This window comes from Perca fluviatilis, chromosome 7 (genome assembly GCF_010015445.1).
Source record: "Perca fluviatilis chromosome 7, GENO_Pfluv_1.0, whole genome shotgun sequence".
NCBI classification, from domain to species: Eukaryota; Metazoa; Chordata; class Actinopteri; order Perciformes; family Percidae; genus Perca; species Perca fluviatilis.
Genome location: NC_053118.1, coordinates 14,129,995 through 14,146,124, shown reverse-complemented (window position 1 = coordinate 14,146,124; position 16,130 = coordinate 14,129,995). Strand labels below are relative to the sequence as shown.

Sequence of the window (16,130 nt, the reverse complement as noted above, 5' to 3'; positions counted from 1 at the left end):
TATTTCAAGGCAGACTGGTGTTTCAAGATGTGCTGTTCAAGCTCTTTTGAAAAAGCACAAAGAGACCAACATGGCATCATGACTTCGCGTAAACATACACGCCACTTTCCTAAAGCCAAATGACGTGTTATCTGTACACACTTTGAGCTATCTACGTGTATATCTATGCTGTAGCGGATGTAAACATACGCGCCACGTTGGCGTTGCCACGTTGGCGTTGCCACGTTGGCGTTGCCACGTTGGCATTGCCACGTTGGCGTCTTATTGCGAGAAGGTGCCGTGCTATCGCGAGAATGTCGTCACACGCGTGTACAAAAAAAAAAGGCTTTAGTAACACAAAAAACGACAAAAACACGACGGTGACCAACGTAGGAAAATAAATGGTTGGGTTTAGGAAGAAAACATTGGGAAAGCTTAAAAAAAAACAAAAAACAAAAAAACTTAATAAACGCCACAAGCGGGACGCGATCACGGCTCTCCTGGGTGAAAGTCCTGTGTAACTAACCTCCCTCCGCGGACTTCCATCCTTATATACTACTCGCTACGGCGATAATTCACACATAATGTAGGTCAATAGAGGCCAAACGGCGTTGATAAACATGCTAAAAAGCGATTATACGTCTTGATAACACGCCAAAATGGCATACGGATTGGCTTGTCATTCATACGCCACTTAATGAGATCAGTCTGAAGAAACGGGCAACGTTGAGGATCGTAGACGCAGTGGTTGACCAAGAAAATTTAGTGCAGCAGATGAAAAACACATCAAGCTTATTTCCCTTCGAAATCGGAAAAGATGTCCAGCAGTGCCATCAGCTCTGAACTGGCAGAAACCAGTGGGACCCAGGTACACCCATCTACTGTCCAGAGAAGTCTGGCCAGAAGTGGTCTTTGTGGATGAGTTGCGGCCAAAAAGCCATACCTCCGACATAAAAACAAGGCCAAGTGACTCAACTATGCACGAAAACATAGGAACTGGGGTGCAGAAAAATGGCAGCAGGTGCTCTGGACTGATGAGTCAAAATTTGAAATATCTGGCTGTAGCAGAAGGCAGGTTGTTCGCCGAAGGGCTGTAGAGCGGTACAATAATGAGTGTCTGCAGGCAACAGTGAAGCATGGTGGAGGTTCCTTGCAAGTTTGGGGCTGCATTTCTGCAAATGGAGTTGGAGATTTGGTCAGGATTAATGGTGTCCACAAAGCTGAGAAATACAGGCAGATACTTATCCATCATGCAATACCATCAGGGAGGCGTCTGATTTGCCCCAAATTGATTCTGCAGCAGGACAACGACATATGGCAAACATACAGCCAAGGGCATTAAGAACTATCTTCAGCGTAAAGAAGAACAAGAAGTCCTGGAAGTGATGGCATGGCCCCCACAGAGCCCTGATCTCAGCATCATCCAGTCTGTCTGGGATAACATGAAGAGACAGAAGGATTTGAGGAAGCCTACATCCACAGAAGATCTGTGGTTAGTTCTCCAAGATGTTTGGAACAACCTACCAGCAGAGTTCCTTCAAAGACTGTGTGCAAGTGTACCTAGAAGAATTGATGCTGTCTTGAAGGCAAAGGGTGGTCACACCAAATACTGATTTGATTTAGATTCCTCTTCTGTCCATTCACTGCATTTTGTTAACTGATGAAAAGAAACTAACACTTCCATTTTTGAAAGCATTCTTAGTTTACAGCATGTTTTTGTCATACCTGCCTAAAACTTTTGCGCAGTACTGTACATATCATTCATGTTTGATCGAATTAAACAGAGGATGTTGAAGGTTTATCTGGAAAAAATGCATTCATGTTTGGTCTCATTTACCACTGATGCACTGTACTGCTACTGAATATTTTTATTTACAATGTCACAATTCATTGCATATGTCACATTACCACACATGGTTCATTGCTTAGTCAGAGCTCTCGTACATATAGTGCATGAGTGTCTCTTGGAAAAAAAAATTTGTTAAAGGAGGCCTTCTACTTTCTTGTGCAGATGATTTACCAGAACTGTTGGCCCAAGCAAAGGCAACAAACAGGACTCTTCATTACCAAAGACACACAGACACAACAAAGTGTTCAGCAGATATTGAACATCCCTCAATTTGATCGTACACATCTGAAGCTAAAGCTCTGCACTCTAAAGAAGATCTTCTGGCTTTAGGTACAGGAGGGGACTGTATGATCAGATCAACATATTCTATCAATCAATAAGCTCATTGGTAAATGTAATGCAAATGCTGATAAGAAGATCATGTTGGCCATCTGATGGAGAACATTTTGCAAATATACAGAACCAAAAAATAGACTTTTTTAAATTATATTCCACTCTTGCACACCAAACCAGTTTTAGTCACTCCACATATTTAAATTAAATACACAGGCTTGTGCCTTTAAAATTTATAAGCCCTGCCAGATGACCATGTGTTCTGGGTCTGTAGGAATTGGTGCTGGTTCTGGCTCACACTCTGCACCAGGGAAGTTGTTTGGGTGTCGTGTCATTCATTACATGCTAGTTGGGACTTTTTGTTTCCTGTTCTTTGTTGGGACCCCTGTCCTCTCAAACTCCAGCTTCTCTTGGATGTACTCCTGCTTACACAGCTCGAAGAACGCAGGGTCCTTGTAGCTGGTGGAAGACAGAAGGTACAGTATTTATTTTACAGAATTAATGTAGCCCTGTATGACTCATTTGTATGGTGATTATATGGTTTTGAGGCGACTGAGACTTGATAGACAACAGTTGAGAGTGCGAGGGTGGCTGACAAGAGTGGGTAAGCCCATGCAGAAGATGTTGGTGCGATACCACAGCTTACTGTGCGAGTGCTGAGTGTTGCAGAGGAAATTGCAAAAGACTCACTGTATTGTCAGACATTCCTTCAGTGCTGCATTCTCCTCTCGACACTTAAACACCATTAAGAAACCAGTCTCTTTACAGCAGTGGTTGAAGGCTGGAGGGAGGTAGAGAAGGAAGGCGTTAGAGAGAGGGTGAAATTAGCAGGAAAAGAGGAACAGGTTCAACATGTACACTAGCCTCAAACATATATGTATGAATAGAACTTGCTTAAAATATTTTAAACATCCTACATTTTACCCTATACTATTTGATTCTAGAGTACAAGCCCAGAAAAGAAGACAAGTAGCCACAATTAAACCAAGATGGGCCTCATCTTCGCACTCCACCACAAGAAGGAACCTGGTCTCTCTGGCCCTCTTATCAAACTGAAACCAAGGAATCAACCTAGCTGTGGTCGCCTAGTTTCCACATTGGCTCTTTAGTCAGCCCAGTACCTGCTAGGGCTGTCAATGAATATTCTTAATTTGAAAATATAATCAAATTGTAAAAAAAAAAAGAAGGAAAAATCCATTATCATACATACAGACAATCAAATATGAAAATGTATATTGTGAAAACACAAAACAAAGGCAGCACTACAGGGCTTTTCAAACGGGGAGCGACTGATGCGCCTTGTAATTCAGGCAAGCGGGCAGGTAGGGAGCGCTGGGCAAGCGGAGCGACAAGTGGGCCAAAATCCCGTGAACCTGTCGCGGCCGTGCTCGTCTCACGCACACACCCGCCCGCCGCCAGCGTTGAATTGACAACGGCGACACAAATGAAAAGCCGTTCCACGAGGCTGCGTCAGTGACATTGTGCCCTGGCTACTGGTGTATTCCAGATTAAAACGTGCGAGGTCCTGGTAAATAATGTGTCGAAGACTGAGTCTTCACCTTGTTAGCAAGCTCTTTCTCAAGGCTTTAGTTAGAAAAAGACTGCCCTCCCATGTCCCCTTTCAAACAGCTGACATCATACAGTAATTACCTTTATCAGTGGCATCAGTATGGTTATCACACAGACACTTTCATCAGGATGCAGATGTGAAAAAACCAACTGCAAAACCAATTTGGAGAAGCAGAACAGTGCGACTAATCTAATCAGCAAACGCCTCATCCCTGTCCCATGGTACTAATAGAAGCTGCAGAGGGTTGCCTTTCTGATCGCAGCTGCACCAAAAGGCAAATCTATGAGCCGGGCTTTATGTCAGAAAAGGCCCTCCTAAAGAAAAGTGTGATGCCGCCTTTACTTTAGGCTGTCTTGTTTGCCATTTTTAAAGATGCAGAAGTTTAGTTTGGCAGTTAGTAGAAAAGCAGAAGCTAGGGGCATGAACGTTTAGGGAGACTTGGACCTTTAGAGCAAGATAAAAGGTGTGAACCTCTAATACATAATTACTTGAAACATAACATAAATGTCTTGACTTGAGCAAGATTTATGTATTTCTGAATAATGAAATTAATTAATAATGAAACAGTAACTGTGAAAAAGTATGCAATAGTAGTAGTAGTTGGGGAAAAATTACTTTAAAAAAAAAAAATATTATAATATATATATATATATATATATATTTTGAGTGTGGGGATCCAGACACAGGCTGAATGAATTCAACGTACATCCGAGTAGCTTTCTGCAAACCAAAGCAAAAATATCACAGTAGCCAATGTCAATGTCAGAAGTGGTTGCTCATTAAGTATGTGGGCTGTTTAAACGGTGGATTCTAAAAGACATGCGAAAGTACTGACATGAAGCATCAATGCAAAAGGAAAAATCCCGTCAGGTCAAATAAAACTACAAAGATGTTGCGTACAGGTCAGTAGTACTCGTCAGGTTCAACAACAAAGCCTACAATATACAACTGTGGGCTGTAGAGGCGTGTGGAGACAGATCACACAAGAAAACATACTACTAGATTCTTTTTGTTTTTGTTTTTTTGACTTTCCTTTGTAAAACGCAATCTACACACACATACACACACACACACACACACACACACACACACACACACACACACACACACAAACGCGGGAGCCCAGTGCAGACACAAACATAAAGAATGACATGATAGAGGGCGGACATGGAGGTGTGAAAATGAGTAGGACGAGAAGCTAGTGTGAGGGGGGTTTCCACTACCCACACAGTCACGGTCTGCCCCATCACCTTAGGCTGCATGTGCACCGTTTCCCTGCGTGAGCAGTACACACTGGTTCATACAGGCTGTCATCAGATTTCACAAAACCACATCACCTAGTCATTATCCGGCTGATGTGCTGCGGCTGCAGACAGGGCATATGTGAGCAAAGCTGCAGCCAGCATTTCCATGCAGATGAAGTGGTAACTGGTGTTATGCCAAATTGGCCTGCTCCTCAATTCAGAGAAAATTAAAAGTAGTAGTAGTAGTAGATAACTTTATTGTCCCCGTGGGGCAGTTTGGTTTGCGGCACAATCGCAAGGCACTTTATAACAAGACATCAGACATATGATACAAACAAATAATTATTATATCAGACACCGACAAACAAAACATGAAGAATATACATCACACACTACAATACACTATACACCCTTGGGTATGGTCAGACCAGCTGGACGACTAGCTTATTCTGACTGATTTAAGGCTTTTATGGCTTGTGGTATGAAAGAAAATTTGGATCTGTTCTTGGTCAGAAGGGGTAGGCAGAAACGACGCATAAAAGGACTCAAGAAGTGGGTGTTCATGGTGGTGGGAAACAGTTTGGCCAAATAAGAGTCAACAGGAAAAACTCATTTAGAAATTCCATAGAAGGAACATATTAAATAACCTCCAAACCAACAACATGTAGTGTTGCAGATTATGATTTACAGGTGTCAAAATAATTCCCAAACTATGAAGTTACCATTTGAAAAAGAATTATAACGTTAAATGCCTTGATGAATAACCCATCTTTAGTGGGAGAGTGAGACTTTTGTGGCTGTAATGAAAATAACACAACATACATCATGGCCTGGAGTCAGATTTTCTGTTAGATTGCTTATGTATTAAATATAGTTGTGTCACACATACTCAGACACAAAGTCTGGTGAACAGGCTATTATAAGTAGACTTTAAGCCAAATTTTGAGGAAGAAGTTCAACCATAAATAAGGAACATTAATGAACTGTATTTTCATATTATCTAAAAAAAAAAAAAAAAAAAAAAAATAAGTGGTGTTCTCCAACACTGTCTAAATTTCTAGGCATTTCTTTGTTTTACAGCCTTCCAAAATCTACAATTCCTCCTAATTTCTCTGGAGGTAAAATGCACACTACAAAACTAAACTGGTGGGTCGCAATATCATATTGTGATGCTTAACTGTCATGAGAACTGAATATTATTAGATACAATAATCATCTAAAATGATCACAATGGGGGACTAAATGAATTATCCTGTCATACTTCCATGACTGTGCAGTGCGCACTAAACCCACTGCTCACTCATGCTGAGTATAATAAGGCTTTAGTAGTACACATTCCTAACTTTAAATGAACAAGTAGTACAGTATGAAGGTTTATTTTTGACCTTTTCTTAAATACAAAGACTTTCCGTTTGCAGGGGTGTATTAAATATAGCAAATACACAGAGGGATTTGATAAACTTGGATTATAAATTGTATAACTGATTTCCAGACCATTATGCAAGCATCTATTTAGGGGGTCAATTGAGTTAAAAGGTCCATTGTGTGGGAATTTCTCCCATCTAGCGTTGAGATCATATATCGTAATCAACTCTCTCGCGCCACGCAGTTCAAAGTACGTATTACAGCTACGGTAGCCATTCGGCGTCTCTTTCCATCCCCTTTTCCTTCATCAGGTCTTTCCATCTTTGGAAGGCAGCTCCAATGTTCACTCATTTTTTTATGACGACGCCGGTCTCTTGCTCTTTTCAATTAGTGGTGGGAATCACCAGAGGCCTCACGATACAATATCATCACGATACTTAACGTCACGATACAATATTATTGCGATTTTAAAGATACTGCAATATTCTGCGATATATTGCAATTTATTACATTTTTCCCAATTTCAAATTATGTCTCCAAAAGAAAACTTTGTCAACATCGGTTTTATCTAAAAAGATACATTTCTCTGTTTGTTCATCTCACTTCAATTTTATTGCTGCAAAATGGGATTGTGTCAAGCAGACAAACTGACCAACACATGTATAATAAAAGATCGATACTTGGCGTCTGTGTATCGATACAGTATTGCCACGGAAAATATAGCGATACTATGCTGTATCGATTTTTTCCCCCACCCCTATTTTAAATATCCTTTTTCTGGGCGAAGAAGAAGACTCCTGTTCCTCCTGAAATTTGGATTTTGAATACGTGTGGTCCTCCATGTTTCCTTCGTCAAACTTGCCGGGGCCGGGAAGCGACAATACCCATTAGCAGCATTAGCAGCACCTGCAAGTTTATCATGCGACAGCGAAAACGCGAAAAGCGGAGGAGTATGTCCTGTATGTCCCTTACCGGCTAATGTATTTCAAGATGGCGCATGAATATGGAGCGTCTACCCCAGTTCATTCAGATGCAAATGTAAAATTTCAAGCCAAAAGGAATACTTGGAATTGATGGTGGTGGTAAATATTCATGAAAAAAGGACAAATTTGTCAACGGGCAACACAGATTTGGATAATGAACAACTAAACACGTTACACACTGGACCTTTGAAGAAGGGTTAGAAAGACAAGGTAAAAGATAGTACTTTTTGACCTTTACTACTGCAGCTAATGTGCCAGTATGCTGTATTTTGTTCCATGTACAATCCTTTTTTTATTGCATTCAGAATACAGGATCCACTCAGGCTGCGTCCAAAATAGCATACTATGCACTACATACCCAATTTGTGTTCTATCGTTCAACATACTTTTGTGTGAATAAACAGGCGTATGTATCGTTTCAGATGCGTTGAGCTGTAATTACGTCACTTCATGAGAGCCTCCTTGCTGTTTGAAGACACCTAACCAATAACCATGGTAACTGATGCCAACCTCAGCTCTACAGACCTCTGCAAATCTACCGCAGGGCATTACTTAACGCTAGCTGGTCAAATAGCGAGCCATAATGCTTTCCATCACAAGCACTATCATCAAAAGCACCCGTGTAATCCAGCGCAGGCTGCTACCCTCTTCTCCTATCGTCAAAATGGCGATTCAGGTAAGACTTGCAAACGTTAGCTGCGTGGGCTACATGGCTTATGGAAAGAGGTGACGGTGTTGTTGTATTGCACTGGGAATTCGTTAAACTACATGACTACTTGCTTCTTCCTTGGTGGCTGTCCACCATTGTCTGTTATGAATGTCGTCATCACTACCACATTGCATTGTGGGGTATTTATGCCAAAAATTGTCTTGCGGACCCAATTTAACCAGGATTTGTAAATCAAACAATGTATAAATAATAATCAATCTATCACTTTTCTGATTAATTGTGCAGCGCTACTTTGGTGAATATGGGGCGAAAGAATAGGTCATAATCTGTGTTCATGTTTACTTCTCTCATTGGAATCAATACACTCAGGACCTGCCGCTTGTCTCCTAAAGAGGCGTGGCAGTAGTGAAACCCACGTTACACAGATACAGGAAATTGCTGAGTTGGGTGGTCTCACTAAACCGTCTCTGATGAATAAAGACAGGGACGTCGTTAGGCCTATTTTAGGGGGGCTGAAGCTACCTCATGTTCCTAAATGTTACAGTGCACTCTGTATCACTCACTACGTTAAATCAATCTTCCCTCACCATTTATCGTTCTGTATCGTCGTGCACTGCAGTCTCTCTTTGTAAAAAGCTGTGCAGCTTCAGGTTTATCACGGATGCCCTCTGCTGTCGACATGCTGCGGCAGATGTGACGCGCTTGTGCTCCGTGTATTTCTGCCATAGTTTCGGTTTTCCACCTCTGATGTATAGCAGCGTTCAGCCACTTCCCTAAATGTTGTCTCATTCAGCGACCAGTCTCAAACGGGGCTCTGTGTCTGTCAGAAGGTCTGAGATCTACCATATCAGCAGTAGGGCTGTGTATTGGCAAGAATCTGGCGATACGATACGTATCACGATACATGGGTCACAATTCAATATATTGCAATATATTTCGATACTGTGCGTAAGGCGATATATTGGGATTTTTTTTAAGTATAATTTTAGAAAAACTAATATTTAAAAGACGACATGATGTTCAGAAAAGCCAAAGAAGTTTACTTTAGGTAAACAATTCAGTACAAAAGAAAATCAAACTGCCAGTTTGGGACTGTGGCTCACAGGTTCTTAGTGAGCTAATGTTTATATGCTAAAAGTAGGCCAAAGTTCAGCTACATTGTTAGCTTCTAGCATAAAGTCAGCACTGCTAGGCACTGTTAGGCAAGGACACTAGTGGTGTGTCTCAGCATAGCCATCTAGCGGTAGGGGGTTTAAACACAACATAAATGTGAACCACTGTCTTACATGAATATTTTTTAACATAAAAAAAATTTAATTAAAATGTAATTGTTTAAAAAAAATAAAAAATAATCGATAATGCCTTTTTGAAAATTGATACAGTATTGCAAAATAAAATATCGCGATACTCAAGTGTATCGATTTTTTCACCCCTAATCAGCAGAGCAATCACGTACTGCACAGCAGGCTACGGTGCAGGTAGATTATTTTCTGAAATATAGTGACTGTATTCTTGTAATAGCCTATTATAACAATTTTTCTCAAAATATCACAACTCCTCCAAATCACAGAGAACACCGATATATTTTGAATTTGCACAAAGTTTTGAAGATCTTGCTCAAACACTTGAAATATTAGCCTACAGTCCAGGGGTTTATTAATAAATTTAAATGAATAATGTATCATTGAGGTGAATCAGAGAAATAAAACGTTGTTTTTGCTGATTTATCACTTGAAATGCAACTGTAGCAAGCATCTCACTATCCAAATTCATATTTAAAAACAACAAATATTTCCAGCAACAAAAAGGCAGGTGTGAAAGTTAGACAGAAGTACCAAGAGTCAATGGCTATGAAGACGGTACACCGCCTTGTCTCGTCTCATTGGTGCAAACTGGCAGCTTTCAGAAGGTATCGCAACGGTGCGTTGCAAGTAGCTGCAGGTTTCATCTCGTCTCGTTGCGAATCTTTGGTCTGAACTTGCTACTGCACACACAGTGAGCAATACAGAGTGAAATTTGTTGTTAATGACTTTTACTAGCTACATTTACTTGAGGTAACGATAAAGGAATATTTTAGTTGGCTATGGAAAACAATAGTCTAGCTACAGTGAATAAGTGAAATACAATAAATAACTAACCTAGCTAGTTATCCGAAGCTCTCTATTTTTTGCCATTAATATAGCATGCTCTCTCTCTCTCTCTCTCTCTCTCTCTCTCTCTCTCTCTCTCTCTTAAAACAATATCAGTCCCTATAGAATGTTGTCACGGAAAACTAAATGTCAGTGTCACTGTTAATGCTATCGTACCGGTATATCCTTCAATTCACTGAGCAGATGGATACTGGAAGATATTTAAGGAGAGAGAGAGTAGCAGGAGTTTGGCAGGGCAGCTGAACTGAGGGAGGCGGCTTGATTGAGGTCAGTAGAGTTAGTGGTCTAAAGCAATGGTTCTCAAAGTGGTCCTTGATAGGGTTCCAGGGGGTCCCCAGCAAAAAGTTAAATAATTTATTTTCACTATAATTCCATCCATAATTAACACAATGACTAGAACGAATGCATAACTATTTTGGTCATGGCTTTCATAGACTTTCTGTAATAAAACATCTAAAAGCAAAAATCCTATCAGATGGGAACCCTGGGACAAAATCTAATCAAATGGGGGTCCGTGGTCTAGTTTGTGTCTGTTTGGGGATCCTTGATGTCAAAAACTTTGAGAACCACTGGTTAAAAAAGTGTGGGGTGTTTTGTTTTCTTCTAACAATAGGCATTTGTTGGCAGGTCTAGGAACTAAGGCATAGCCTAAACTAAATTATTTCATATTTATTATATATGCTATATTCTGACCAACTTAACTTTCTGCATTCATTTGCTGTAATAAATTAAACAAGTATGTAGATGTAGAAGTATGTAGACTATACATGAGCATACATACATATAGTAATCGTCTAAACTTTTATTCCTCCGCCATCAGGTTATTAAATTATGACAGTAGCTACTTTAAATAGGATCCTTATCAACAGCTTACATGATAAAGTATGCAACAATGATTATTTATCATTTCATTCTTTCTATAGTACTGCTATTTTTGTTTTTTTAAAGATTATTTTTTGGGGTTTTTCCCTTTTAATCGACAGTGGATAGACAGGAAAGGGGGAGAGAAAGAGAGGGGATGACACGCAGCAAAGGGCCGCAGGTCGGATTCGAACCCGGGCCGCTGCAAAGGACTCAGCCTACATGGGGAGCATGCTCTTACTAGGTGAGCTAGAGGTCACTCCTAGTACTGCTATTCATGGTACACTGACCTCTGTTTGTCTGTTTTACATGGCATTTTGGATGTTGACATGACACTGATTTAACCACTCTACCGTGAGTAGTAAGTGTAATTAAATAAGTCTTATTTTGACCTGCAACTTACTTATCTAATAGAGAGAGGAATTATGTATGGTATTACTTTATCACACATTTATACAAGCAGATGGATAGCATTTAAGTCATAGCCTACAGAAGCATAGCCTCAGCAGGAGCACAGTCTGGCCTAAGTAAGTTCCCCCCATGCAGCTTTGATGTATCTAAAAGCTAACATTCGAGTAACGTTGTTAAGTAAGATTTTGCAAGGGAAAGCCCCCCCCCCCCTGTCTTTCAATCCTAGTGACATCCCTGAATAAAGACAAAACTATTTTAGTTTTCCAATTGCAAAATGTGTAAAGTAAATTAATTTGTATGTGTAGGGTAAATGTCACCAGCAAAACCAAACAAAACACAAGAATGGCTGTGGTCCTGCTTTTCTAAACTAGAGTTTTACTCATTAAGTTGGACTTTTGGGTAGGGTTCTAACAGTCGCACAGCGATACACACACCTTCAACTTTCTGAGCACAGCGCTCCTTGGCTTTCTCCCTCATCATTTTGGGGATAAGGACATCTTTCTCCACATGCCTCAGTTGGATCTCCTCTAAGAGAGCAAGGCGAACAGAAAGACAGATACACAGGTAAAACATCAGAACCATTGGGGTCATCGTCGTCATCACCATCATCATCATCATCATCCCCCGTGCATGCCTCTTATGTTATGGCTTTTGCTTCAGTGTACTCACACATGAGAGACACATTCTGGCATATATTGTATCTATGCATTCTGGGGCAACATCACTGTTCATTACATTCATGCAGACGATCGAACAGCGTTCAAAGCTATAAAGTCAATTTCAGACAGTGTACATGACCTAGTGGATAGACAAGAAGACTAATTATCATTAGCCATTTTAGTTTATTATGCTAGCTAACGTTAGCCACACGAGTCCACATAACAGTGAGTAATGTTAGTCTTTCCTGAATGCTCGGGGCTAAATAAAGCTGTATAAAGAGCGACATAACTTGCATACTTAGGTAACGTTATGTCATAATAGGTACGCCATGCATTTAAGAGAGCAGAAATGTTTAATACCTGTGCTAGCTGCCTCCATTGTGGTAATGTGTCTCAAAACAAATGTGACCTACAGTAGCTTACGTACATTCAAAATACTTCCGCTGACGCAGTTAGGCAGCGTAAGAAACTACAAATCCCAGAGTCACACACGGTCTTATGGGATTTACCCATTGACTGATACTACAGTATGGATTTACCGGTAGATTTCAGCTAATACGTCCATGGTTTACAATCCGGCGGCCCTGCTGTCTTTGCAAACTTATTCAACTTATATTTAATATCAGAGAGGTGGTGATTTAGATCTATAGTCATTTCTGTTGGAGTTCCTGATGATTTGCCGTTTCCATTTACATTCATAAGATACCCATAATTAATTATTTAATTAATGCTTATCCATTATTGTGATTAAGCATAACAATAGTAATATTTTTAATAATAGTAACAATAACTATTATTATTATTATTATTATTATTATTATTATTATTATTATTATTATTATACATTCAAGGTTTTCATTGTAATTGCACTAAAATTAGGTGTGAGGTAGGCCTAAGTATGTATGAAAAAATCGGACAGCTAAACCCAATCACAACTCCTCATAAAACGAAATAGTTTGCTCCAGAAAAACAAACCTGCTATTTCCTTGGACAACATTTTACGGTACAGGAGGTGGGCATGCCAGTAACACATTAACACAAGGTTTTCTAATTTGTGAGTAATGTCGTTGCTAAGCATCATAGTGAAGTCTTTTTTTTTATGTGAAAAAAAGTGAAATAGTGTAAAATTTGTTAAATATGATGGTGACATGTTAGAGCCTATGTGTATATAGTGAAGACATGTTTCCTTTAACATTATTCCACATTTCATACATTTTAATTGATTGTTATGAAATAATTGTATAAATCCCTTGCAAATGTCACATGTGATCAATGGGCAGAAGCTGCAAAACTGTCAGCTATGATATCTGTAGCATCACTGACAAATTAAACAGTATTCCAAATTATGGCTGAATTATTATGGCTTAAGTTTAGCCTTATTTGATGACTGGATGCTATGATAAAATATTATTTTTTCTTTGTTCTTTCACATGCAAAAGAAAAGACAACATAATAAAAATAAATTATCATTATTTGGACAAACTGGCATGAGTGAAATAAAGCAATACGAATGATGAAAAATACTCCGCTGAAAGTACATCGACATTCTACCACAATGTTTCTGAGCCTGCACCAGACTGCATGTTGAGCACAGTAAGTCTGACCACAGTCAGTTGTGTGGCGGACTGGCTGTCTAGATCCCATGCAAGGAGCCCCCACCTGTTCAGTCAAAGCGACAGGTACACACTCACAGACACAGACACACAAACACCTTGAAACAATAAACAAGCTTCACACATACTGTTATAGGCTATAGACTACAGTAAAAAGCAGGCGTAAGCTACCCACCTCCACATCCAAACCACACATACACACCCAGTGCGCCTTCACAACTCACACTCACCCACACATGCCAGCAGCAGAGGGGATATAGTGAATCTCTTGCCTGTCTGCCTGAAGTTCTCACGGCTGTCTGCCCTTACAACGCTAAAGCTGTTACTTCCACCTCTGTGGAGGAGCACATTCTTTTCATCTCCAAAACAAAGGCCACAAAGAAAAAAAACAATGATTTCTACAAGAAGAAAAAAGACTACTTTAACAAACAGATACCACAGGCCATCACCTGTATACACTGCACATGTTTTTGTTTTGTTTACCCCATACTTAGACACATATAGCAGATGGACCCACACATCTCCAAGCCCAACCAAACACCTCACAGATAGCACACTCTTCTGTTTCCAATCCCTCCTGACACCAGGTGGGCATCTGCAGATTTTAATATCAGCAAATCTTTCCAAACTGCAGCACTAGCCAAGTTTCCACAACAGGGCCAAGTGGAGCACATGCGAATGATTGCACAATCTCTTGAATACTTGACAAAACATGAGCTTTATTTGATGTTTCATCCTGCAGGTAACATATCCCTTTAAAACAAATCCACTTGCCACCATACAAATAGGCATAGTTGAAACCACAAGAATTTACTCTACTATCCACAATATGGACAAATCTCTCAGACAAAGTGTATAGTAAATCAGCAAAGAATATTTATATTAGTAATGTTTTCTTGATAAAAATGAGTAAAATAACAAATCAAGAGCAGAGGCCTAATATTATTGTCTAATGATCAGGATGATATATGTTACAATGAAAATTATAGCGCATCATCCACTTTTGGGGGTAACAAAGAAAATCTGATTCTATGACGATGATGATACATATTTATTTTTTTCCAATTCTTCACAAATGCAAATGGTCTTAGAAAATGCAAACACATAATTATAAAAGCAGTTATTTGGACCAAGTGGCATGAACAAACTAAATGATTACATTAGCTGAAGGGTTATAATGATTCACCACTTCTCATGCAGTGTGTGCTTACATCTAAGTTCAAACCATTCGTATTCTTTATTAGCAAATAAACTAAATAATTGCAGGTTTCTGAATTGGGAAACACAATATTATGTTTATCTTTTCATGGTATATAATAATATTCAATGTTACAGCCTGCATGCTTATCACAATGAGTCCTCATGATTTTTAATTTTTTTTTTGGGGGCATTTTTAGGCCTTTATTTTCACAGGACAGATGAAGACATGAAAGGGGAGAGAGAGGGGGAATGACATGCAGCAAAGGACCGCAGGTCAAAGTCTAACTCACAGCCTCTGCGTTGAGGAGTGAACCTCTACATATGTGCGCCCGCTCTACCAACTGAGCTAACCCGGCCACGAGTCCCAATGATTTTCTCTGACAGTGTTGCCTGCCTTTACTCAAAGGAAATAAACCTTTATCTTCCCTTATATTCTTGTTTAACTGCACTTTTCACACAAAAAAATGTTAGTGGAAAAAAAATATAAAGACACACGAGGTGCTTATTAATTTTTAATGGTGAACCCTCTTTGGGTTTCATAATTAGTTTGTTAAACAAAAGATAAAGAACAAGAGAGCCAAAATGCTATAGTCTATGCTATGCTATGCTATGTTTGACTATGCTATAGTCAAACAGCTATTAGATTATTGTACTAATACACTTCCTGACTTGCAAGACAATAAATTACTGAAGCAATTGTATATTATTTTATACTGAAACACAGTAGATCCTGCAAGTTCAGCCTTTAAAGATAGTAATCTTAAAGTGCGGAAAAGCATAATAAGAGCACTTTAACCATATTTGTTGATTTCCAGTTCAGCAAACCTATTAGACTCCCACACACGTGTTCATTTTGTGTCATGTAAGAGTAAAAATCTTACGTAATGAGCCTTTAAAACAATATCATAGTCAGTAAAATACTGTACAAGATGGAAAAGGAATAAATTCTATGTCTTAGGAAGAGAACAAGTAAGCAAGCATCAAGCCCAGTTGGCCCTATAATGGAAACTGCTCACTACCCCAGCTAGCATGCTGGCTTATATGGCAGGGGCACGGGCTCCCAACACTGATCCAATATTACCCAAGCAGCAGGGCCCCATGAACCTGGCAGAAGGAGGTTAGCAAAGTTAAACCCTCTTACTACATGCCTCACTGCTCAGGGCCAACCACCAGCTTCTCCAACTGTCCACTGATGGCCACAAAACAAGGCCCCTGTCAGAGAATGTTAAAGGGTCATTGCCAC

General features: G+C 39.7%; 1 protein-coding gene across 1 annotated transcript; it reads right to left on the bottom strand.

The window, feature by feature from the left end:
* Positions 1–1,829: 1,829 nt before the first annotated feature.
* cmc1 (C-x(9)-C motif containing 1) lies at positions 1,830–12,541 on the bottom strand. Its single transcript, XM_039805546.1, has 4 exons — positions 12,435–12,541; positions 11,850–11,942; positions 2,852–2,942; positions 1,830–2,620 (listed from the first exon to the last, which is right to left on the bottom strand). The coding sequence occupies exons 1-4, from the start codon at positions 12,451–12,453 to the stop codon at positions 2,500–2,502; spliced, it is 324 nt and encodes a 107-aa protein (XP_039661480.1). The 5' UTR covers positions 12,454–12,541; the 3' UTR covers positions 1,830–2,499.
* Between the last annotated feature and the right edge of the window lie 3,589 nt (positions 12,542–16,130).